The following is a 20,654-nucleotide window of genomic DNA, read 5'->3' as shown; positions in this document are numbered from 1 at the left end:
CACTGTAGGGGGAGAGAACGAGTCTTCGAACCTGTGTGTATGCCTTGTGTATGAAATAATCACATCAAACGTGATTTGCTAACATGGATGCAGCTATGAAGCCGCCTAGGTTGGCTTCAGGGAAAATTTATTTTTAAGAAGCTTCCCAATGGAAACCTCAACAAGACTAAGGTTGTTTGCACCTTGTGCTATACGGAATTAGTTTACTGTAGGAGTTCTTCCAGTCTCAAATACCACCTAAACGCAAAGCATCCCTTAGCTAATGCGGAAGATGCCGGGCCAAGCACTGATGTAACCGAGGCAAGCCCGTCAGCACAGCTCTATCAGCCAAGCTAACTAATCTAATAAACAGTTAATAAACACAAGTACATCTTATTGAACATAATTTATTTTCATCACCAATTATCATTGTAGAACAGCTTTCTCAAGCAGTTTGTGATGCATTTTGGAAACAGGAGATGAGCTCCTGGTCTAATGCTCCACCTGGCTTGAGAAACCCGTTCTCAAAGACTTAAAGATCCTGTAAAGTGGAATTAAAAACGAGTTTCAAGTTCACCACACCACAGAATAATGTGTTATTAACTACCCATCCAAATTCGAATGAAAAAAAAAACACAGACAAGTATGTTAAATTAGGCTTTGAAATCGTAAGAAAATAAGTCTAAGGCTAAAGCTTAATTTATACTTAGGTCGCGGACACTTTTGAAATGGTCGCCGACGGAAAAAAAAAAGTGTCGCTCAGGCAGCTGCATTTATACTTCGGCAAACAGTCGCCTGTGCTCAAGGTTCGCGTGACGTAAACAGAACCGTTACATTCATAGCTATGGTTACATTGTTAACGCTTTGTAGCCTAGGTGATCAATCGGAGAAACTGACCATTTTAATTTTTCACTATGTGACGACATCCGCGCCAGTAGAAATTTCTCCTGGTAGGCGACACTTCTAAGCGACGGTTAAAAGTGTCGACCGAGACGTCATTTCTGTCGGCGACCTTTTCAAAAGTGTCTGCGACATAAGAATAAATTGGGCTTAAGTCTTCTCTGTTCGAGACTGGGGGGGCGTGTCCCCTGAAGGAGCTGAAGCTCGGCCCCCTCGCTGGAAGGCGCCGCCTCTCTCAAGTAAGCTACCTAAGAACCTAATGGACGCTACGTCAAGCCAAAGAAAACAGTATAGAATTAGAATGTATTTGTTCAATGAGTGAAACATACAGATGCATATAAATGAAATATTCCCCTGAGCTGTAACACAAGAGTAAACATTTACAGCAGAGACAGCAGCCTAATATCAAGTTAGTGGTTTGGACTAATTATAGCAGAGATACCTCTGGAAAAGTTATCTAGTATAATTATAACAAGCACACAGAACTGAGTAATGAACCGCAGGCGGCGGTGGATGGTCCAGGTGCGACCGGAGGATGAACGTCCGGGGGGGGCGATGCTCGGTACGGCTCCGCGCTGCAAGAGAAGCCGTGTGTTGGTGAACCCCGTCTGTCTCTGGTCCATGTTAAAACTGTCCGCCATGAAATGGTCAGTGGCGCAGAGGCGGCTGTTGGAGTTTATCCGAAGCTTTCCATGAGCGTGGCTCTTCACAAAATCTATCCACCTATTTTTCCTTTCATTATCAACAGGGAACTTAAATGGCGTTGCAGCGCAGCTGGAGTTCTTGCATCCAGGGAAGATGCAGTTGCGGGTGGTGGGAGACATCCTGAAGCTAGCTAGCTAGCTGATGTAAGCTACAATAACAGTACAGCAGGAGGAGCCATTCAGTGATCTGACGTAGATGGGGCGAAATGACGTAGATAGGGCATTTTTTGGCTCCGCCCATTAAAACCTGATCTGAAAACGGAAGAGAAACTGTTCTTCGGTCTAACTCCACATTTCAGTGCGACAAAGTTTTAGCGCTTTGCACATGCTTTCAGGAACTAATTTCACACGTATATAATGTACTTAGAAGCAAAACATGGAATTTACTTTACAGGATCTTTAATTTAAGACCCGTATATATTTATTGTTTGCACTTTCCTGCCACAATAAATTCTGTGTTTGTGTTACAAAGGCTACATGGCGAATAAACCGATTTCTGATTCTGATGGGAGAAGAAACCCACCAAAATTAGCTTCGGTTAAACAGGCGTGGGAGGAAAATGCCACAATTGTTACAAATCAAGTTCACATACATAGAGATTTCTCATGAAAATCTTTTTAATCATTGACATGAAAGAAATGTAACACAGCCATACAATAAATCAAAACAATGTAAGTAGCTTCGCAGTACCAAGAAGACCCTGGCCTCGACAGCAGTGCGCACGGGCCAAGCATGCGCCCTTAAAATAGCATTTGAAAAATGCACCATTGACTTTAGACGTTTTCAGACGTTTTTCCTGGTCTGTGCCGGAATTGTTTTTCTGAAACTGCAAAATAGCACCAGGGAAAGTTTGCGCCGGAACACGCCTCCTTTTTTCTCGGAACCCCCGGGAGCGCAAGGTCATTCCCTAATTTACCGATGTGCGTCTGTGGAGGGAAAAGCCCGCTTTGCGTCGAGTGCAAACTAGGAATGATACTTGCGTTGTTGACAAAGTCAATTGCGCTGGGTGCAAGATAGGGCCCATAATCTACAATTTACAATGTAGACTTGACTGGCACATCTTTTAAATCAAGTAAGTAGTCAGGTGTCCTAGGGGGTTGTGTGTGTGTGTGTGAGGGGAGGGGGGCGCGGATGGGGGCGGAAAGCTTCTGGGGCCTATAGATCATCACTTAATATGGTACCTGGAAAATCAGGAGGTAGCATGGAATTCTTTTTCAAGGCAAGCGTGGGAACCCTGACAAAGGATCTGGGGTACCAGCTAATGCTCCAGGATACAGCTAAGGCACTGTAACCCCAACCCTACAATAGTCTAACGCTATTGTTTAAAGCTAGACAAAAATTAAGAATTTGGTCTCACACAATGAATCTGGAAGTCGGTGAGACCAGCTCCTTCATGTGGGTGGGAAAATTGCATTGAGTAATTTGTCCATATCAGCAATCAGAGGCCCGATGATACAAAAGGAAAATTAGTAATTAGTTACAGTTACTAGTTACTTCTTTTAAAGGTAATTGAATTACTTCACCAGTTACTGTATATTAAAAGTAATTAGTTACTAGGGAAAGTAACTTTTAATTTACTTTTATGGCTGCTTTTTAAATGTAATGAATATGAACAGTACTGAACAGTCAAACACAATAAACATATTTTTTAGACCTATTTATTGTAATCAACAGGGCAACAGGCCTTCAAATCAAGCAGTAGTACAAAAGTCCCTTTTAATACTTAACTTGATACAAAATAACTGTCTCAGTCATTTAAAAAAAATTTTTTACCACATTTGGCCCAATGAAATAACAGTGATTGGCCTACAGTATTAACACTAGGCTAATTAAAAGAGAAAACAAAGGTGCCTTGAGGTGCTGCATATAATTGAATATGTGATTTAACAAAAGGTTAACAAAATGATTTAACAAACATGCCTCATAAGGCAAAGCTAAATAGAGATGAGATTAGATTCTCAACAAACGTTAAAATGGGCTAACAAGTCTCATCTCTCACCTCTGATCAGTAGCCACAACATTGCTAGCTCTCAAACCAGTTATTGTACCTCAAGAGGAGAAGCTTCTCAAACGTTTGATCTGAGAGCCTATTCCTCTTTGGAGAGAATCAGGTTCCCAAGGCTAAAGAGTCTTTCCATCGGGCACTGGATGGAGTGGCTGCATTAAGTGATACTTTCTTTATTATGGGAAACTGATTCAGAGCATCCATCCCTGTGGCTTCATTTTCAACAGAGACATAGGAATCCTCCTCACTCTCGTCAAAGCTAAAGAATGAATCCTCTTTGGTAGATGACCGGCGCTGTGTTGTTGGGGTTTCCCCTGGGTGCTCATCCTGCTCTGGGACATATTTTCTGAATTCTGCTACTAGACTTGCTTTTTCCAGGTCCTTCCTCTCCTGGTCAAGCAGCCAACGTAACTTGAACTTGGGTAGGGTTGCAGCAGCCAGTAAAGCATCATTATCCTCAAGAACACGTGCAAATATTGTTTTGATTGCCTGAAAAACCAGACACAAAAGACATAACAAGAGTATTAAAACAACAACAAGTGTATTATACAATATGCATATTTGGCATAGCATAAATCTGACAGAGCAGTCACTACTAAATTGACCTGCACTTATAAATACGTCACATTATCTAGACACAAATAAATGCAACTGAGCTATTGATTGGATAAATATAAATGCAAAATAAAATAGCAGCTCTTACCTGAACAATTGCCTCTGGTAGGTCATCAAGGATTGCAAGGTGTTTTTTTAATTCCAGAGTCTTAGACATCAACGTCTCCAGAGCGGGCAAGAGTGTTCCGTAAAAACAATTGTCCTCTCCTTGCAGAATGTCAAGAGCCACAGTAAAGGCCGAATTATACTTCTCCGACTCCGTTACGGACAGACGGAGTCGGACGGATAGGTTGAATTTATAGTACTCTGAAGGCTGTGGGTGCTGAAAACAATTCACCGCCAGAAGAGTAGGTGGTGCAACGTTTTTTTGTAAGTCGTCGTCGAGTGTTTATTTACCTAGGTTATCGAGAAGTCGGAGCAAATGTACAAATTAGCCGTTTCATCAATAAAATACGCACATTTTCAGCAACTACGCTGCCCATTTCTCGTCACATTTTAATTCAGGTGCTGATTTACATGTACTGTTAAGCTGAAATATGAATTGTAAAAACTTACAGCAATGGCGGTCAAAGGATTATGTTCGTCCTGTTTATCACGGCAACCCCGCCCCCGCCCCTGACGCAAGTGGTTCTTAATACGGACCAATCACAGCCAAGGGGTATCCGTAAAATGACGGACAGTCAGGAAAATCAGGAGGTGCACGTAGAGCTCTCCGAGGGGCTCGGAGAGGGCACGGAGAGGGCGTTCCCTGTGTCCGTCTCCGTAAAAATGGAGAAGTTTAAATCGGCCTTTAGTGGCTACATCACAACACAATACTCTTTAAGGTGATGTTCCCTTTCACTGATGCATTTCATCTGAAGTTGGAAGGATATTGTATTCAATTTGGCCACAGGTATCTCAGAAATTCGAGCTACCGCATCATAGAACGAATTCCACCTGGTGGTGCAAGGTACAAGCAGCTTCTTAGCAATAACGTCGTTGACAATCTCCGAAGCCACCGTTGACCGACTTGCCTTGTTCCACAGCCCTGTGCATTTTGTGGTAGCATTTCTGTAGATAGATTTCGTTTCCGGATATGACATTAGCCACTTATCGACATCAGTGCATAAGATGAGGTTCAATGTGTGCGATGCGCATCAGTGATGCGGGGGTAAAACCACGTCGTGACATCGACAGCATTATCTAGCACATCCCCAATGTTTGTAAAAGTTGCCTCATCCTCCTCCAAATGATCTTCAGTGTCTGACTCAGTTGGCTGGTACATTTGAAACGCCTTGACAAAATTAGAGACATTGTCAGTAACAGTTGCTGTCACTTTGAAAGATAGGCCATAGGATGAGTGGATGTTGTCTATTTCGGTTGCAATAATGTCATACGTAGGCTATGTCGGCCCTTGAATCTCTGGCATGCCAGGGCTGATTTCCCATGTAGCATGTTGTTCGGATTAATCCAGTGTGCAGTTACACCTAGAAAGCTTTTATCTATATATTTTTTATATATGTCTGATGTCAAAGTTATTTATGCATTTAGCAGATAAGTGGCTGCTGACAGCCACTTACTGGCCCCAAGACAATTTTGTCGCTCTGAGTGTTGAGCTCTGACAACGTTGCCGTGACGTTGTACCTTGGTCGGCTGGATACGTTAATTTTGGTACCATGGGTTACGTTGCCATTACGTCGCTCTTTGGTCGTAGGACAACGGATCTCGAGTGCATTATAAGTGGTTTATCCAGAGATGGAGAGATCACACTGGACTGCTCTCCAGGGGCGTCTTAATAGCACTTGAGGCCCCTGGGCTATGGATGTTTTTTTCTCAATTTTTTCACAATTCAGATTCTCCACGCAGGGCTCTAGACTTAGACCAAAAAGTTGCGCTTGGGGGCATATTTTCAGTTAGCAGATGGTACCGTTTGAATCACGATTCCATCTGAAAAATACTACCGGTGACAACGTTATTAGAATAGCTTGTCTCAAGGGGGTTCAGCTTGTTTCATATTAAATGGACCCAACTGCAACCGACGCAAGCAAGCACACCCTACAAATTGTACCCTCTCTAGTTTTTGTTACATTTTGTTACATTTTGTTTAGATAAGGGGGAGGGGGCTCCCTCCACATACACCACCAGATGCCACTGTAGAGCAGAGTAATGACACCGCGAGTACGGACGTTTATCGTCATTATTATTTTGTATTATTATTAAGAGGCCCCTGATTGGTCGAGGCCCCGGGCTTAAGCCCAGGTAAGCCTGTGCATTAAGGCGCCACTGCTGCTCTCAGTTCTGACACTTTTGTAATGTAGCCATAGTCTACATGAATTTCAATCACACACAATATTAAATGTTGCATGTCATTGGTCATCAATTTTCTCATATGCAGAAACATTAGCTTTAATAAATAAAATACTTCACTGATATAACTTAGTCTTTCATTCTTTACTATAAACATGTACAAACGCAATCAATGTATGATGTGTAACATGATTAAGCAAACATTCTTTGTATAGCACACTAGGGCTGTCAACGAATATTCTATATTCGAATATATATTCGAATAGTGATTAAAAACAGAAATTCGAATGTGAAAATTAATATTCGAATGTAAAAAAGTAAAAACACAACCGCGGCAGCAGCGGCGCGTCTGTCTGCTTTGCGGGTGGCGCGCGCGCGCCTCAGCGTCACTGCTGACAGTTGACTTGCGTGGAAGATGGTAGTGATGGGAAGTTCGGATCATTTTACTGACTCGGTTCTTTGAATCTCGTTCAGTAAAATGAACAAATCTTTTTTCGAGTCATTCGTTCATTTCAATGGGGGGGGGGGGCTATCCGTCCACTGCAAACACGTATCATATGCTCATGTAGGTTAGTGCATGACATGTGCACCAGCAGATACTATTTTAAAAGAAATTCCTGCATTAAAATAATGTATCATGACAGTTTGTATGATTTGGTCATTTATTATCACAGTAGCAGAGAGCGCGACGGTGCAGGAGAGAGAGAGAAAGAAAGAGTGCGTGTGTGCGAGCGAGAGGCCAAGGTCTGCGGTCTTGGCCATTAGTTAATTTACTTCTTTTTGTGTAGGTAATATGTTGTTAAATATGTTTAAACTTAAATAAATTAGGCCTACCTACAGTATACAAGTAGTTGTATCTCGTTGTATTAATGTGTGCTATTATTGACGTGCCTAATGGGCAACCAGAAATTCGAATATATTCGAATATATGTTTTTTTAAAAGGGAATATTCAAACGTCATTTTTGATCAATTTTGACAGCCCTATAGCACACCAAAGCTGTATGACACACAATTCAAATTTGTGCTCCAATAATTTTGTAAAACAAAATTGTTAAATGTGACCAAAAGGTAAGCGACTCTTAAGAGTTTAATTTCCAAAGACAAGTCATCACGGAATATTACAATTCTTCCTTAGCAAACCTTCCCCTCAGTCTGCCCCTGAGCAACAACTTTGTGCATGCCCATTTCAACGCATTGCTGAAACTGGGGTTTCAGAAGAGATTTTGCAGGGGTTCCACCGTCTTTCATGCATTGGATTTTACCTGGAAATTAGCTACTTGAAAGGTGAGTTTCTTTACAGAAATAGTTTTAAATATATAAATATATTTGCAGAAATTGAATGGGGCATGCTATTACGTATAGGTTTGAAATGTAGGCTATTTAGCCTGTTTATCTGCTATCAGATTCACGTTTACGTTAGGATTTCGCTAGCTAGAGGTAGGCTAATAGGTTAAACCCCTCCAAAAAGTTATGTTGAAATAGTGAAAATGCATATACGATATCAAAGTTTAGCGTCTCACAAATCACCCACAAAAGAATCAGTGAAAATAAACGTTCAGAGCTGTTAGAAAACCTTGTTCCAAAATAGTTTATTTAGTCCTGAATTTTCAAAGACTGTGGAGCTAGCGCGTGGCTGATCACGTTGTGATCACAGTCGGTCATGGCGTTATAAAAAACTGCGTTGTCGCTCCTTAGTAAGGACCTTATGTTTGAGCCATCTAATTCAAAATCACCTTAAATTAATTGAGTGAGTTACGAAATGCTTTGCTATCTATATTACTCCTAAGTATTATAGCTAGCACAGAGGTGCAATTAGAATTCCCATTGGAGAAAAAAGTTTTCATGGCTTTTCTTCATGAAATGAGTATGTTACATTTTTTGAGGAATACTGTTTACACCGATGCAATAACAATTTACTGTAAAAGCGCTTGACTTATATAACAGGATATATCTTGATAACAGGATGTATAATGTCGTGGAGAAGGACTGGTTGGGATTGTAGCCCAATGCTGGACCTTTAAAAAAGTATACTAAATCTATAAGAGTATCATGTCACTAATTCTTCCAAGTTGTACATGACATCTGTTTTTGGATTAAGTTTATTAGTTTTAATATCAATATGCTAATACTATGTACATAAACTACATTCCACTTTCATTTCTGTACAGATTATCCTACCACCGTCACACGGCCTAGCACTGTGTCCCTGGGAAATGATGGTAAAGTGATGAATGACCGTTTATAACAGTTACAATAATTGTATGAGCCATGGCAACCCTAAAGGCTATGTTTTGAAGCAAAAGCATGACTTAAAACGTTTGCATCACCAAATGCAATACCCCTAGGTGTCAACTCTGGTCTGGTGGAGGAGAACCCATTGGGGGCCCAGGAAAACAGCTGGCAGCCAGGCAAGTGCAAATATAAGACACAAAAAAATATTCAAACCATTTCCAACTCATTGTAAGGCATACCTAAGTTGTTCTGATCGTGGGGGAAACATATTTGTCAAAACAACAAATGTTGTCATACTAATGCTTTGTATACCCCATTCAGCTGTACCATCTTGGGCAAAGACCATTCAAGGTAACATTTGTTATTTCCATCAATGTTACAGCTAATCTAGAAGAACCACAGTGTATGCCAATCAAGCAAACTCTTGTAAACTCGTTTTACTTGTCCGTAATTACAGACCCATTACAGGTTATGCTCCGGAAGATGGAGACATTGGAGGAGAACCAGCGAGAGGCTCTCCTATTCAGGCGACTACAGGGCAGACACACAGGTGGCCCAAACACAGGCTGAACTCCAAGACCTTGAGGAGGGCCTTAGGTGCTGGAGTTCCGAAAGAGAGTGGTAGGTGTTTGGAGATGCCATGAACTATGGCTTATACGCAGCGTTCAAATTGGTGCTGACAATAAGTCTCGCATGACTTCTAATTGCAGACGCTGTGATGAAGTGGAAGACGGGACTGGGAGAGAAGGCTGTGGAGCTCGTCATAGCGGAGACACTCAAACACGCCCCGGCAGCCCATTCAAAACAAGCAAGGTGAATGAATCATGATTGCAGCATCCATATCCAACCTTTCACATGGCTATGTGACAAAAAACTAGAATCCCATAATATTTTTTTGATGATGCATATTATTTTAGATGTGATTTATGACTTGTATAGCCCCTTTCACACATGCAATTATGTTGATAGGACACTAACTTATTTTGTGCTTCATTGTCAGGGCCAACAGACATGACCTATAGAGGGGACTGGCAGAAGTTTTTAATTCACTGTTTGGCACTTTGTTTGAAATAAAATGACTGAATGTTACATGGTAATGCTGCCTCGTTTGTGATTAGCTTGAGTTAGGCTACACATCACACAAACTTAGTCCTCCTAAAGTTGGCTACCATGTAGCCTATTAAACAAGAACAAGTAGCATTTGGGGCAAATGAGGTCTTCATATGAACCGCCCCAATATAAGCAGTAGAATTGAGAAATATAGGTTACTTAATTAACGTCGCAGTTACGGACTGGCAATGTCACAAAATTACGTTGCTAGGAGGTCGCGGTTACGGACTGGCAACGTCACAAAAATTACGTTGTCAGAACGTCGCGGTTACGGACTGGCAACGTCACAAGATTACGTTGCGGTTACCTTCTGGAGTCCCACAGATGCACGGTCCCGCAACGTCGCCAAAGACGTTGCGGCAACATGTTTGGTCATCGAGTGACATTGCGGCAACGTAAGGGCAACGTAACTGTGTTAGCTGGGTTGGTTGTTTGCATGGAGTGGCGCCTTCAGCATCTGTATGGCCGGGGTCTTCTGCTACTAGCTTTTCGACGCGTGTTGTTTCAACAGCTGCTTCATAAGATTTGAATTGCTACTCTTAGATTTGTGGATAGCTTCTTTGCACCTGCACATAATTTACAACTCACCACTACATTTTTGTCTTGAATTTCGACAGGGAAAAGTAATTTCCATTCTTCCAGGAGAGAAAGCTCATTCTATCCGCACTGTCGGCCATGATGTGGTTTAATGCTCATTGATTGATTCGATTGGTGTATCATTGCGCCACCAAGGTCCTACGATGTCAGATCAGAAGCAGCTAAAGTAGGCATATCTTGTCTTCTTGTCTGCAAGTGTTCATTTTTCACAAACGAGAGTAACGCGAGTAACAAACAGCAAATGTTTACTCCTCGATAGGTCTGCAAACGCCTTTGTAAACTGAGATTTGTTAAAACGTTTGTTAACCGAGACCGTAGGTCGAGGTTTACAAACAAATCGTTTTAACAAATCGAGGCGACAAAGCGTTTGCTGACTTGTCGAGGAGTAAACATTTGGTTTCTTATATACTACAACAATACGTAGGAAGATCACAAATCAAACAGGTCGAATCTGGAGCAGACGCCATGTTGTCAGAGCAATCAGCTGCACTTGCACTGGTGATGTCACTACATTTCCAAGGCAACATATCAACAACATCAATTCTTCTTCTGTCTGCTTCAGATACTTCTTTAAAACGGGAAGCAATTGCGGGGCGTTTTCGGACCCCCGCAAAAACCATTTTTTTTTTTTTTTTTTTTTTTTTTAAGGCAATTTAGGCTACTTTGTTGCCGAGCAGATGCCACGTTGTTAAGGTCAATGGCTACATCTCCAAGGCAACCGCTTGTTGCTAGGTCCGTAAAAAGGTTTATTTACCTCTGCGAACTTTCAGGAGGTATATAAACGGATTTATTAACTTTTGAGAACGTCTTCTGGACCAATAGGAACAGCGTATTGGTCCAATTATTACACTAGTTTATAAGAAACTCATTTAAATTTCAGTAATTGTAACTGCGTTACTTGATTTAAAAAAATACTTTGTTACATGCTCGTTACCGCTAAAAGTAGTGGAATTATTCCCAACACTGACAAAATCTTCAACTGATTCAATTTATGTAATTTATCCATCCAGCCATCTTCATCTGCTTATCTGGGTCGAGTCGCGGTGGCAGGCTTAGCAGGGTAGGCCTATTCCAAACGTCCCTCTCCCCAGCAACGCTTTCCAGCTACTCCTGGGTGATTGTGAGGCGTTCCCAGGCCAGATGAGATATATAATCCCTCCAGGGAGTTCTGTGTCAACCCAGGGGGCTCCTCCCAGTTGGAAGTGCACAGAAAACCTTAAAAGGAAGGTGCCCAGGAGGCATCTTAGTCAAATGACAGAACCCCCTCAACTGGTTTGTTTCGACAGCAGCGGCTCTACTACAAACTCCCTCCAGATGTTCAAACTACTCACCTCATTTCTAAGGCGGAGCCCAGCCACCCTATGGAGGAAATGCCTTTCGGCCGCTTGTATCCACAATCTATTTTTTTTGGTCTTAACTATAGGTGAGGGTTGGTTAACGTAGATCGACTGGTAAATCTGGCTTTGCCTTTCGGCTCAGCTCCCTCTTCCTTCCAACGGTCTTGTACAATGCCCGCATCACTGTTGACGCTGGATCAATCCACCTGTCAATCTCCCGTTACTTTCTCCCATCACTCGTGAACAAGATTCTGAGATACTTAAACTCCTTTGCTTGGAGCATCAGCTCACTCCCAACCAGGAGGGAGCAGTGAACTGTTTTCCGGCAGAGAACCATGACCTCAGACTTGGAGGTGTTGACCGTCATCCCTGCTTCACACTCAGCTGCAAACCACTGCATGCTGAAGGTCACGGTCTGATGAAGCCAACAGAACCACATAAGCCAAAATCCAAAGGCTCAATTCTGAGGTTTCCAAACTGGAAATTCTCCTCACCCCTGCTGCACCTTGAGACCCTGTCCATGAATATCACAAACAGGATTGGAGACAAGGGGCAACTTTGTCCAACATACACTGGAGACGTGTTTAGTGTTAGTCATACCGGGATCGGATGGCTCGTAGCAACGGCTCAATTGTTTCCAAAGACCCCTGGGCCAACCAAACCCAAAAAGCTTTCTTTAGCTTGACAGCTTCCTTCATCAGTGGTGTCTACCAGCGGGTTCTTAGGTTGTTTGATGATTTTATGACCACAGATCCTGCCAGTCGCCTCTACAACAGAGTATTTGAACATGGCCCACTCGGAGTCCATGCAGGGTTCTTGCAGGTTTCAGTAAGTCAAATTTATATAAATAACCTTACTCTCCAGGAGAGAGGCCTGGCAAAAAGTAAAAGTTAAATGTATAGTTGTGACTACATTAGATGTTTTATTGCTTATTACAGTAGGCTAGGCCTATATGTTTTTGTATTTTCATAATTACTTTGTTTATGAACTTTAATGTCATATAATTTAATGTGGTTCCAACAAAGTAATGATGTAAATGACACCCTCACTATAGAACCAAAACTCCAAAAGTATAGTATTGTGCTGTGCTAAAGGATCTTGTCTATCATGCAATATGTGATTCATTCGGGTTCATGTTAAATTCTGCTAATTATCCTTGCACCTTCCGCAACAGGTTTTTGTCGTCAAAACGGACAAGACGTGGCTGTGACAGACTTCCTGAGGCCTGTTCCATAAATGCCGCTCAAAAAAGCTGGACTTAAATCCCAAACCTGACTTGAATTCAGTCAGTCGGGGCTAAAGCGGTTCCATAAAGGACAATTCTAGTTCACGCAATCCGACTAATTCAAGTCAGATTCATGAAGTCAAGATAATTGCGCGTGAACCCTATTTTTGAGCAGCCCGAGAGGTAGAACATGGATCATATCGATCCACCACAGCAAAACTCAATGTTCACGGCCACGTGACAGCCACGTGAACGTAAGAACGTTCCCTTTGAGCCGTGTACAGCTCCCTCATCCACCACTTCATCAAAATAAAATGACACGCCATGATTGACATAGGTCAAGGTCCTTTTTTATAGACCTTTACTTCATTGATTAAAAAAACCGAACTAAAAAACATCTAAATTGACTTTTTTGACATTGTTTTAAATAAATAACCTACTATTAATCAATACATTATCCAGTAGCCTAACTTTTTAACATGGTTTTTGGTCTGGAAAATGGAGGATAGATGTATGGATTTAGGTTTGTTTTGCAATTGTAGGCTACTGTTAACAATTATGTAGCTATGATAATTATACTGGGATCATTTAGATTGAGATATAGGCCTATGCCTGATGCCTAAACATTTTAAATCACAAACTACCATATAGCCATACGTTTAACGTAAGCTATGTAGGTTTGTATCATTCTGAAATCATTGTTCATCATTGTTTAATTCAGTAGGCTAAATGTTGTAGTCTAATGTATTTAAGTTGATTTTCTATAAATGTAGCCTACATATTGAACTGATAGTGAAAAAAAAAAGAGAATGTCTGTGGTAAATCATCTTTTTCCCATTGGGTCAGTGTTACAGGAACGTCTGGTTAAGCAACAACATGGGCTTAGCCTGACAATTAGCCTGCCCCCGACCAGGCTAGTTTCGCAGCATAAGTTGCCATAGTAACTGAGTTCGAACTACGTTAAGCTGGCTTTATGAGTCGGACTAACTGACATAAGCCTGACCTATTCGGTAAACTCGAACTCGAAAAAAACTTTATGGGACAGGCCTCTGTATCACCTCACAGGGCTCAACATTAACTTCTTTTGGCACTGGCCCCACCGGGCCAGTGGGTTTGAAACTTACTGGCCCCAAGACAATTTTTACTGGCCCCCCCTCCAAAAGTTTTAATTTATCATTGTTACAACAAAACCAAAGACTTATAAGTTGTGTTATTCTGTTAACATGTTTAACCATTTATTAAACACATCCTGGATATAAAAAGAACAAAAATGAAATCACATTTCTAGTGATAAAAAATAAAAGGGTAATAGTCAGCAAAACAATTGACTTTTAACCTCAAACATGACGTGCTTTCTTCCCTGCTGACAGCCATCTCTGCACAACTCTGTCTGGCAGAAACTTGAAACCTCTGGTCCCTCAATGCTAATATATAAAAGCTTCCATAGCATTTCATCAGTATGATACTAAGTACCCAAGTCGACACCATTCTTCTGCTGCAGTTCAATAGCCTGGGGGAACGAGGCGAACGGCTGGCCCGTCTTAATTACGTGATATGCCGTTGTTATAAGTCGTGCAATAACACGATCTACATTTAAATTCCTGACCAGCATGGTCAACGGCCTGGAAGATGGATTGTCAACCATCCGCTTAGTTGTCACGCAAACCAGGTGCTGTCTGCTAGCATGGCTGGTCAGGGATTGTTTTCGAAAATTGTCGGTGCCTGTGCAAAAAGATCTACTTTTGTCCGCTTTAGACGGGAACATACGACAGACGACACAGTGCATCTTTGTTCCATAAAAAAAGTTGCTTCCGTTTGAGCTTGTAGCTATACTTTGCTGTCATCTTCACTTTATTGTCTCGCGCCAGTCTCGCGCCAGTTGTTAAAAAATGTATAGAGATTAGAGAATTACAATTTGACAACCACTCACTCACTACTCAACTCTTGATTTGCCAACTGTGCGCCCCACGAGCTGCAAAGTTATTTATGCATTTAGCAGATAGCAAAACATATGCTAGTTTAACTGTCCCAACGTAACTTTTTACTGGCCCCGGGCCATCAGGTCATCGTTATTGTGGAGCCCTGCCTCTGCTTATAAAGCCGCAATCAAATCTTGTTTAAATAACATAAGCCTGCTCCCGAGGAAGTTTAAGCTAACAGACTTGTTGCTGACATCAAGTCCAGGATGAGCGTCAAAGAACCTAACAATCCAAGATCATGACAAATTGTCAAGAATCAAATCCAGCTGAGTTAGCGACGTACGACGAACGTCCCGTTCTTTTCATCTGATCCATCATTTGTTGCTCTGTTTAATTTGTTAGCCTATCAAACTCTTACAAATACCAATAACAAATATATCCAGTACTGTTCATTATATTTCCATTTACTTCAATGAATCATTGTGTATAATTTTTACTTGCGTAATCTATTCCCTCATGTTATCTGATCCGCTCTACGCTTGGAACAAAGTAATTCCTTCATGATACTGATAGGATGCATAATAACTCGGTTTCCTCGATCTCCCTAAACCAATTTCGAGGTGGTGCCCCGACTAATACTTAATTAGAAATTAAGTATATCTATTCTTCAACGACCACACCCCGCTACAGTGCCCGCTACAGCGCCCTAGTTTACTAGGGCATTATTGGACAAGCAACATCAGTATATTGCCAGTCAAACTAAACTAGTCCTAGCTTCAGAATACCTCAACTTCAGCACAGCCTTACCTTGGGATATCTGTGGAGTATGTTCCCCTCCCACGCCAGCCTTGAGCCTCTCCCTTAGGGTAACTTCATTCTAGAAGACAACAGGCCCCAAAGCCTACAGCACTCCCCTGAGATTGCTGGTGGACGTCCTAGAAGCCAGCTTCAGAAAGCATGGCTGAGTATGTTGGATAACATCTCTGCTTACTCCAGGTGGATTCACAGTACAAGGCTTGATTGCAGTAAAGGAGATTCTGATACAGAATATTAAGGGAAGTGAAGCTGTAAAATGGCCTTGTACAATGTGGCATTCACCATGGACCTCTTCACTGCGATGATGTCTGTGGATTTGCAGTTTGTGCTCTTTTTCTGTACATATTATGTGGCAGAAGCAATTACAAGCTGACAAGCTCACAAGCTCTGTTGTAAATTGTCTGTGCACCAGGCTGCTAACACTGCACTCTACAATGCTATCACACCCAGAACTCTCAAAGAAATTAAGAGACTTCTGTCTGTATCAAGTCTACATTTAAGGGTAATGGCAGTATTTCCATATTCCCTGTTTGCTCATCATTATAACTGTATTTTTCCAGAAAAGTACAGTAAGGGTTTTAATTGGAGCCATACTATGCAGCCACCTTTACCCTGTCCATTTTTACTAGTCAACCGTATAGAGTACCTCTCCCTTCATTCTCACACTTCTGTTGTGGAAATACTAATACTAGCTTCAATATCACATATGACCCTATATTATGATCAGTGGGATTAGCTAAAACTGGTCAAAGATTTGAACAATTTATTGAAGAGCTAGTTTAATCATATTTGACCACAGATGCAGTTTATGGCATACAATGTTAGTTATCTTTCTCTCCTCAAATATTTATATGATAGAAAGCAGCGTATAGAATTATCTGAGCGCAACAATAGGCCCAACAGGGCAGAGACACTTCCCCATCCTACCAAAGGTGACTTAGTGATGCTAGCTTGACTCCCTATCCCCAGCGCTGGATTTGTTCAAGTCACTGGTCATCTTTGCCTGCCCTATTTCCCTCCCTGAATGTAAGCTATTCTGTTCTATATGTATGCTGCATGTAATTATGATAAAGCACAGGAGTCTAGGTTTCACTGACACCTGGTGGTCAGAGATGTGGCCATCCACTCAGTAGAAAGTAACTGTCAGTATTAATTAGCCAATTGGTAACACACAATAGCTACAGCCCTGAGAACCCAAAATGGGTTAGATTAGTATGAATATGAATCCTGGGTTAGGTTAGTATGAACATGAATTCTGGGTTAGGTTAGTGTGGATATGTACCCCTGGTTAGATTAGTATGGATGTGAATCCTATGAAACAATTCATAATACAGTTATTATGAATTGTGTCACTCCATAAAATAATCTGTTTTGAAAGATGGGAGGATGGATCATGGCTAATCACTCTCTTAAATAGGGTGATAGAGAAGATGACTTAATTACTTGATTAAATTGAGTGATATTTAATATCATAATCCTTCTTCATAATGAAGATATCAATTATTCTTTTGAAGAGGATAAGGGAGAATTTTATTGAGCCCTCTAGCAGGACTTACCATACCACTTAAAATGTGGACAGGCTTTTAACCATATAAAACTCTCTTCAAAGACCAGACCTTTTTTTATTTTACTTTTATACAAACAGTAGGTTTACGACTAGGTTGTATTCAGTAAACATAGAAGAATATCTCGCATGAAGCACTAGGTAATGAATAAAATGTAAAAATGTAAGCACGAACAAAAGAAGTGCAGTTACGTACCTCATCTTCAAGTTGCCAGGCAGCGGCTGTCCATCATAGACAGAGACTATGTCAAAGTCTTCCTCCAGAGCAAAGGTGTGGAAGGAGAGCTGTATCCTGTTCCTCTCTCCTGCGATGACCAGCCAGGTGCAGTTAGCATAGTTTGGGTAGCCATGGGGGAAGCCGGGACTCTCAATGGTGCCATTTAGACCTTGAACCACACCACCACAAGTTTGACCTGCACATGAAAAACAGACATGAGGTATACAGTATGTGCCTTACCTAAATTCTTCCCAGGGTTTTTCCTGCATAGAGAAAATTTTGGGAGTTGAGATTGCGTGAGTGCGTCCTTGAGAACTGTAAGTCGTGTAACTTATGTTGTCAGTTCATTTAAGCCTGTTATTGTATAAGTCTATAGTTCTTGCAAATTTAAATCAAGTTAACTGGTGATTTTGTATTCTTCCCCTGCTAGCTAAATTGTCTGTTGATTCGATAGCGATTGCTGCCCTTGCTCAGGTTTGTATTTTAGGAGCATTATTATGCTGAAGTAGTTTTGAATGAATTAATGAATAAAAAGTGGGTTTATTGTTATTATTTGCTACAGAATGCTTAGCCTATCAAGATCAAATGAAGCAGGCAGTGTACATGCTTCAGAGTGGCCTACCTTAATCGATAGGCTATATAGGCTACTGACCATTTACAATAAGTTGTTACATCAATTATTAATTGGCAGCATTTATGCCATTTAGAACATGCAGGCTAAGCATATATATATACACATATATTTTTTTTTGTTGGAGCACCGAAGACCCATTTTGACCCAGGAAAAACCCTGCTTCCATGACAAATTTATAGGAGGTAATATACACACTGCTGGTTCTATGATTACGCCTGTCAACAGAAGAGACACCATCACTGTCAGTCACGTTGTAGCATTGCCCTAATGTGAAGAATGTCCCATTGTTCAACCTTTAGTGAGCTGCTATTCCTATCGTCTCTGTAGACTTGAGAGTTTTGCAGGACAGTCGAAGACATGCCTTTCTGTTCACGTGAAGTGTAAAACTGCACAAATCAGCACATTTGCACACTGTGAAGGGATAGCACAACTTAATGAGAGGCCTGCTCAAAAGCTGACTCATTCATCACACTCAGACATGGTACCCCAATTCAACGTTCACTATACTCTTTCACTATGCCATCACAATACCCCCAACCACCGTCAAGGAGTATAAACATCAACATCTCACAATCCATGAAAACATCAAACCATACTCTTGCCACCTAAGTCTGACCCTTATCCTACTCATCACCTCATAGAGAGACATGTAAGCCTTAACTATTGTTAAGTGAACCTAAGAGGTGAGTGAACAGTGCCTCTGTGGTAGGTCAATATGATTTTTGCTTTCCACGAATCACGGAATCCAAACATTAAAACTAAAACCTTAATATTCACGAATAAACACAGAATGTAGATACTCAAAATGTATTTATATTAAATGACTTCCTAATCAAGTTCGTGATATAATGGTTTAACACGTTGGCTTTGTGCCAGTCACTCTTGTCCAGAAATGGTTCTCTCTGTGAACACATCAAAAACTACACTGGAGTATGTGAACAATAAGCTAAGCAGGCATGTTTTAACTGTCTAGACTTAAAAGTTCAAAACCATCCAAAAAACTAATGTAAGTTACTGTTTTATTATATTATTATATAACACTTTATAATAACTAAATACTATAAAGCATTTACAACGTATTAGTTAATAATAAATTAATTGCCGCTTAAACATGAAAAATAAACTATTAAATCATTACTGAGATATTATCAAACACTACATTAAGCATGTAAAAATATTGTTATATATATATTTTTTTTAATTAATATTGCCATTTATAAGAATATTTGTTTACCATATGTACAGTAAGTATTTTAATAGTTGCAAACCAGTGGTAAAGAAGCTGTTAATAGTACATGATATCCTTTAGAAAGCATCAGTAAATTGTTCAAAAACAATTAACATACCTGTTAGAGTGCAGAAGTACATTATTAACAACAATACAACACACGTGTTTTTAATTAACGTGTCCTTAATATAAATGATTTCCTAATGCTGCAACCAATGCTTACTAAAGCTTTTTGTAAAGCATTTACTAACTGTTAGTTAAGACTTTTGCGTGACCTAATCAAAAGTGAGAACTGTCCATGTCTTAGTTCAAGATTATTGCCAATTATAAGTACAGGTAGGTACATTGGAATTCTTTGGTTCAAACCTCCAATAAATAAACGAATCCTGCGCTAATTATTCCTGATCTAAAATGTATATAAGCTATTTATTAAACATTTATAAGTTATCTGCTACATAAAGGGTAGCCATGCCAGAAGCTACTATTTCAGTACCCAAAGGATAAAAATACCTTGCTCAAAATGAAAACACTTGTATACTTGATTGTATAATTGATGAACTGAGGCGTTTCACCTGTGCCTAGGTTAATTTCCAGGTATTTATGTCTCTGTGTTACTTTTCTCTGCATTCAAGCTTGAAAGTGTTTCCTGTGCTTTTGTCATGTCTCACAAGCCTGTTATAATTTGTGTTAGGGGTGCTTTGTTGAGCATCCGTACTTAAGCTAATACACAGCAAGCGGCGGCATCTGTGGTGTGATGAGGCTGACCTTGCAAAGAAAGCAATGTGGTGCCTTGACGATAGAAAAAAAAGACTTTTGAATCTCATAATTTTTTTCGAGGAAATTTGTGACTAATCTCAGAAAACATTGTTGTTTTTTCATGCAAATTACCTTTTTTCTGAATATTACCCTGTTCCCCAGCTCCATGTTTAGATTTGTTTTTCTACAATGAACCCTAATACGCCATCATAGAAATCCGATTTTTATTAGTACAGAAAATATTTGTATCTTTGAAACCCGATTTTCAAAGGAGCAGAAAAGATTTGTATGCTTACGCCTTTCAAAAAAGAAATCACACTTTTAGTTGTGACATAATCAACAAGTGTATTTTATAAGCTACTGGTTACTTATTGAGAGAAAAATTAAGCCTGTATACGATATAATATATAAAATATAGCTGCAAGCAGCAATGGCGGATTCCTCCTCATAATTGAAAAATATTGTAAAATTGACATAATAGATGGACTTCACTGTTGACAAAGGAAACAAAAAATAATAATTATCTTTA

The 20,654-nt window shown here is 40.5% G+C and overlaps 1 protein-coding gene across 1 annotated transcript in view; it reads right to left on the bottom strand.

Annotated features, from left to right (window-relative positions):
• The window catches only part of LOC134022079 (CUB and sushi domain-containing protein 1-like), a 522,528-nt gene that overhangs the window by 376,115 nt on the left and 125,759 nt on the right, over positions 1-20,654 (bottom strand). The window contains exon 2 of the mRNA XM_062463297.1: positions 17,487-17,703. Within this exon, the coding sequence (XP_062319281.1) occupies positions 17,487-17,703 (217 nt within the window). The remainder of the gene's footprint in view (positions 1-17,486; positions 17,704-20,654) is intronic.

The sequence above is a fragment of the Osmerus eperlanus genome, chromosome 6, assembly GCF_963692335.1.
Source record: "Osmerus eperlanus chromosome 6, fOsmEpe2.1, whole genome shotgun sequence".
Taxonomy (NCBI): Eukaryota; Metazoa; Chordata; class Actinopteri; order Osmeriformes; family Osmeridae; genus Osmerus; species Osmerus eperlanus.
This window is presented reverse-complemented; position numbering and strand designations above follow the sequence as displayed.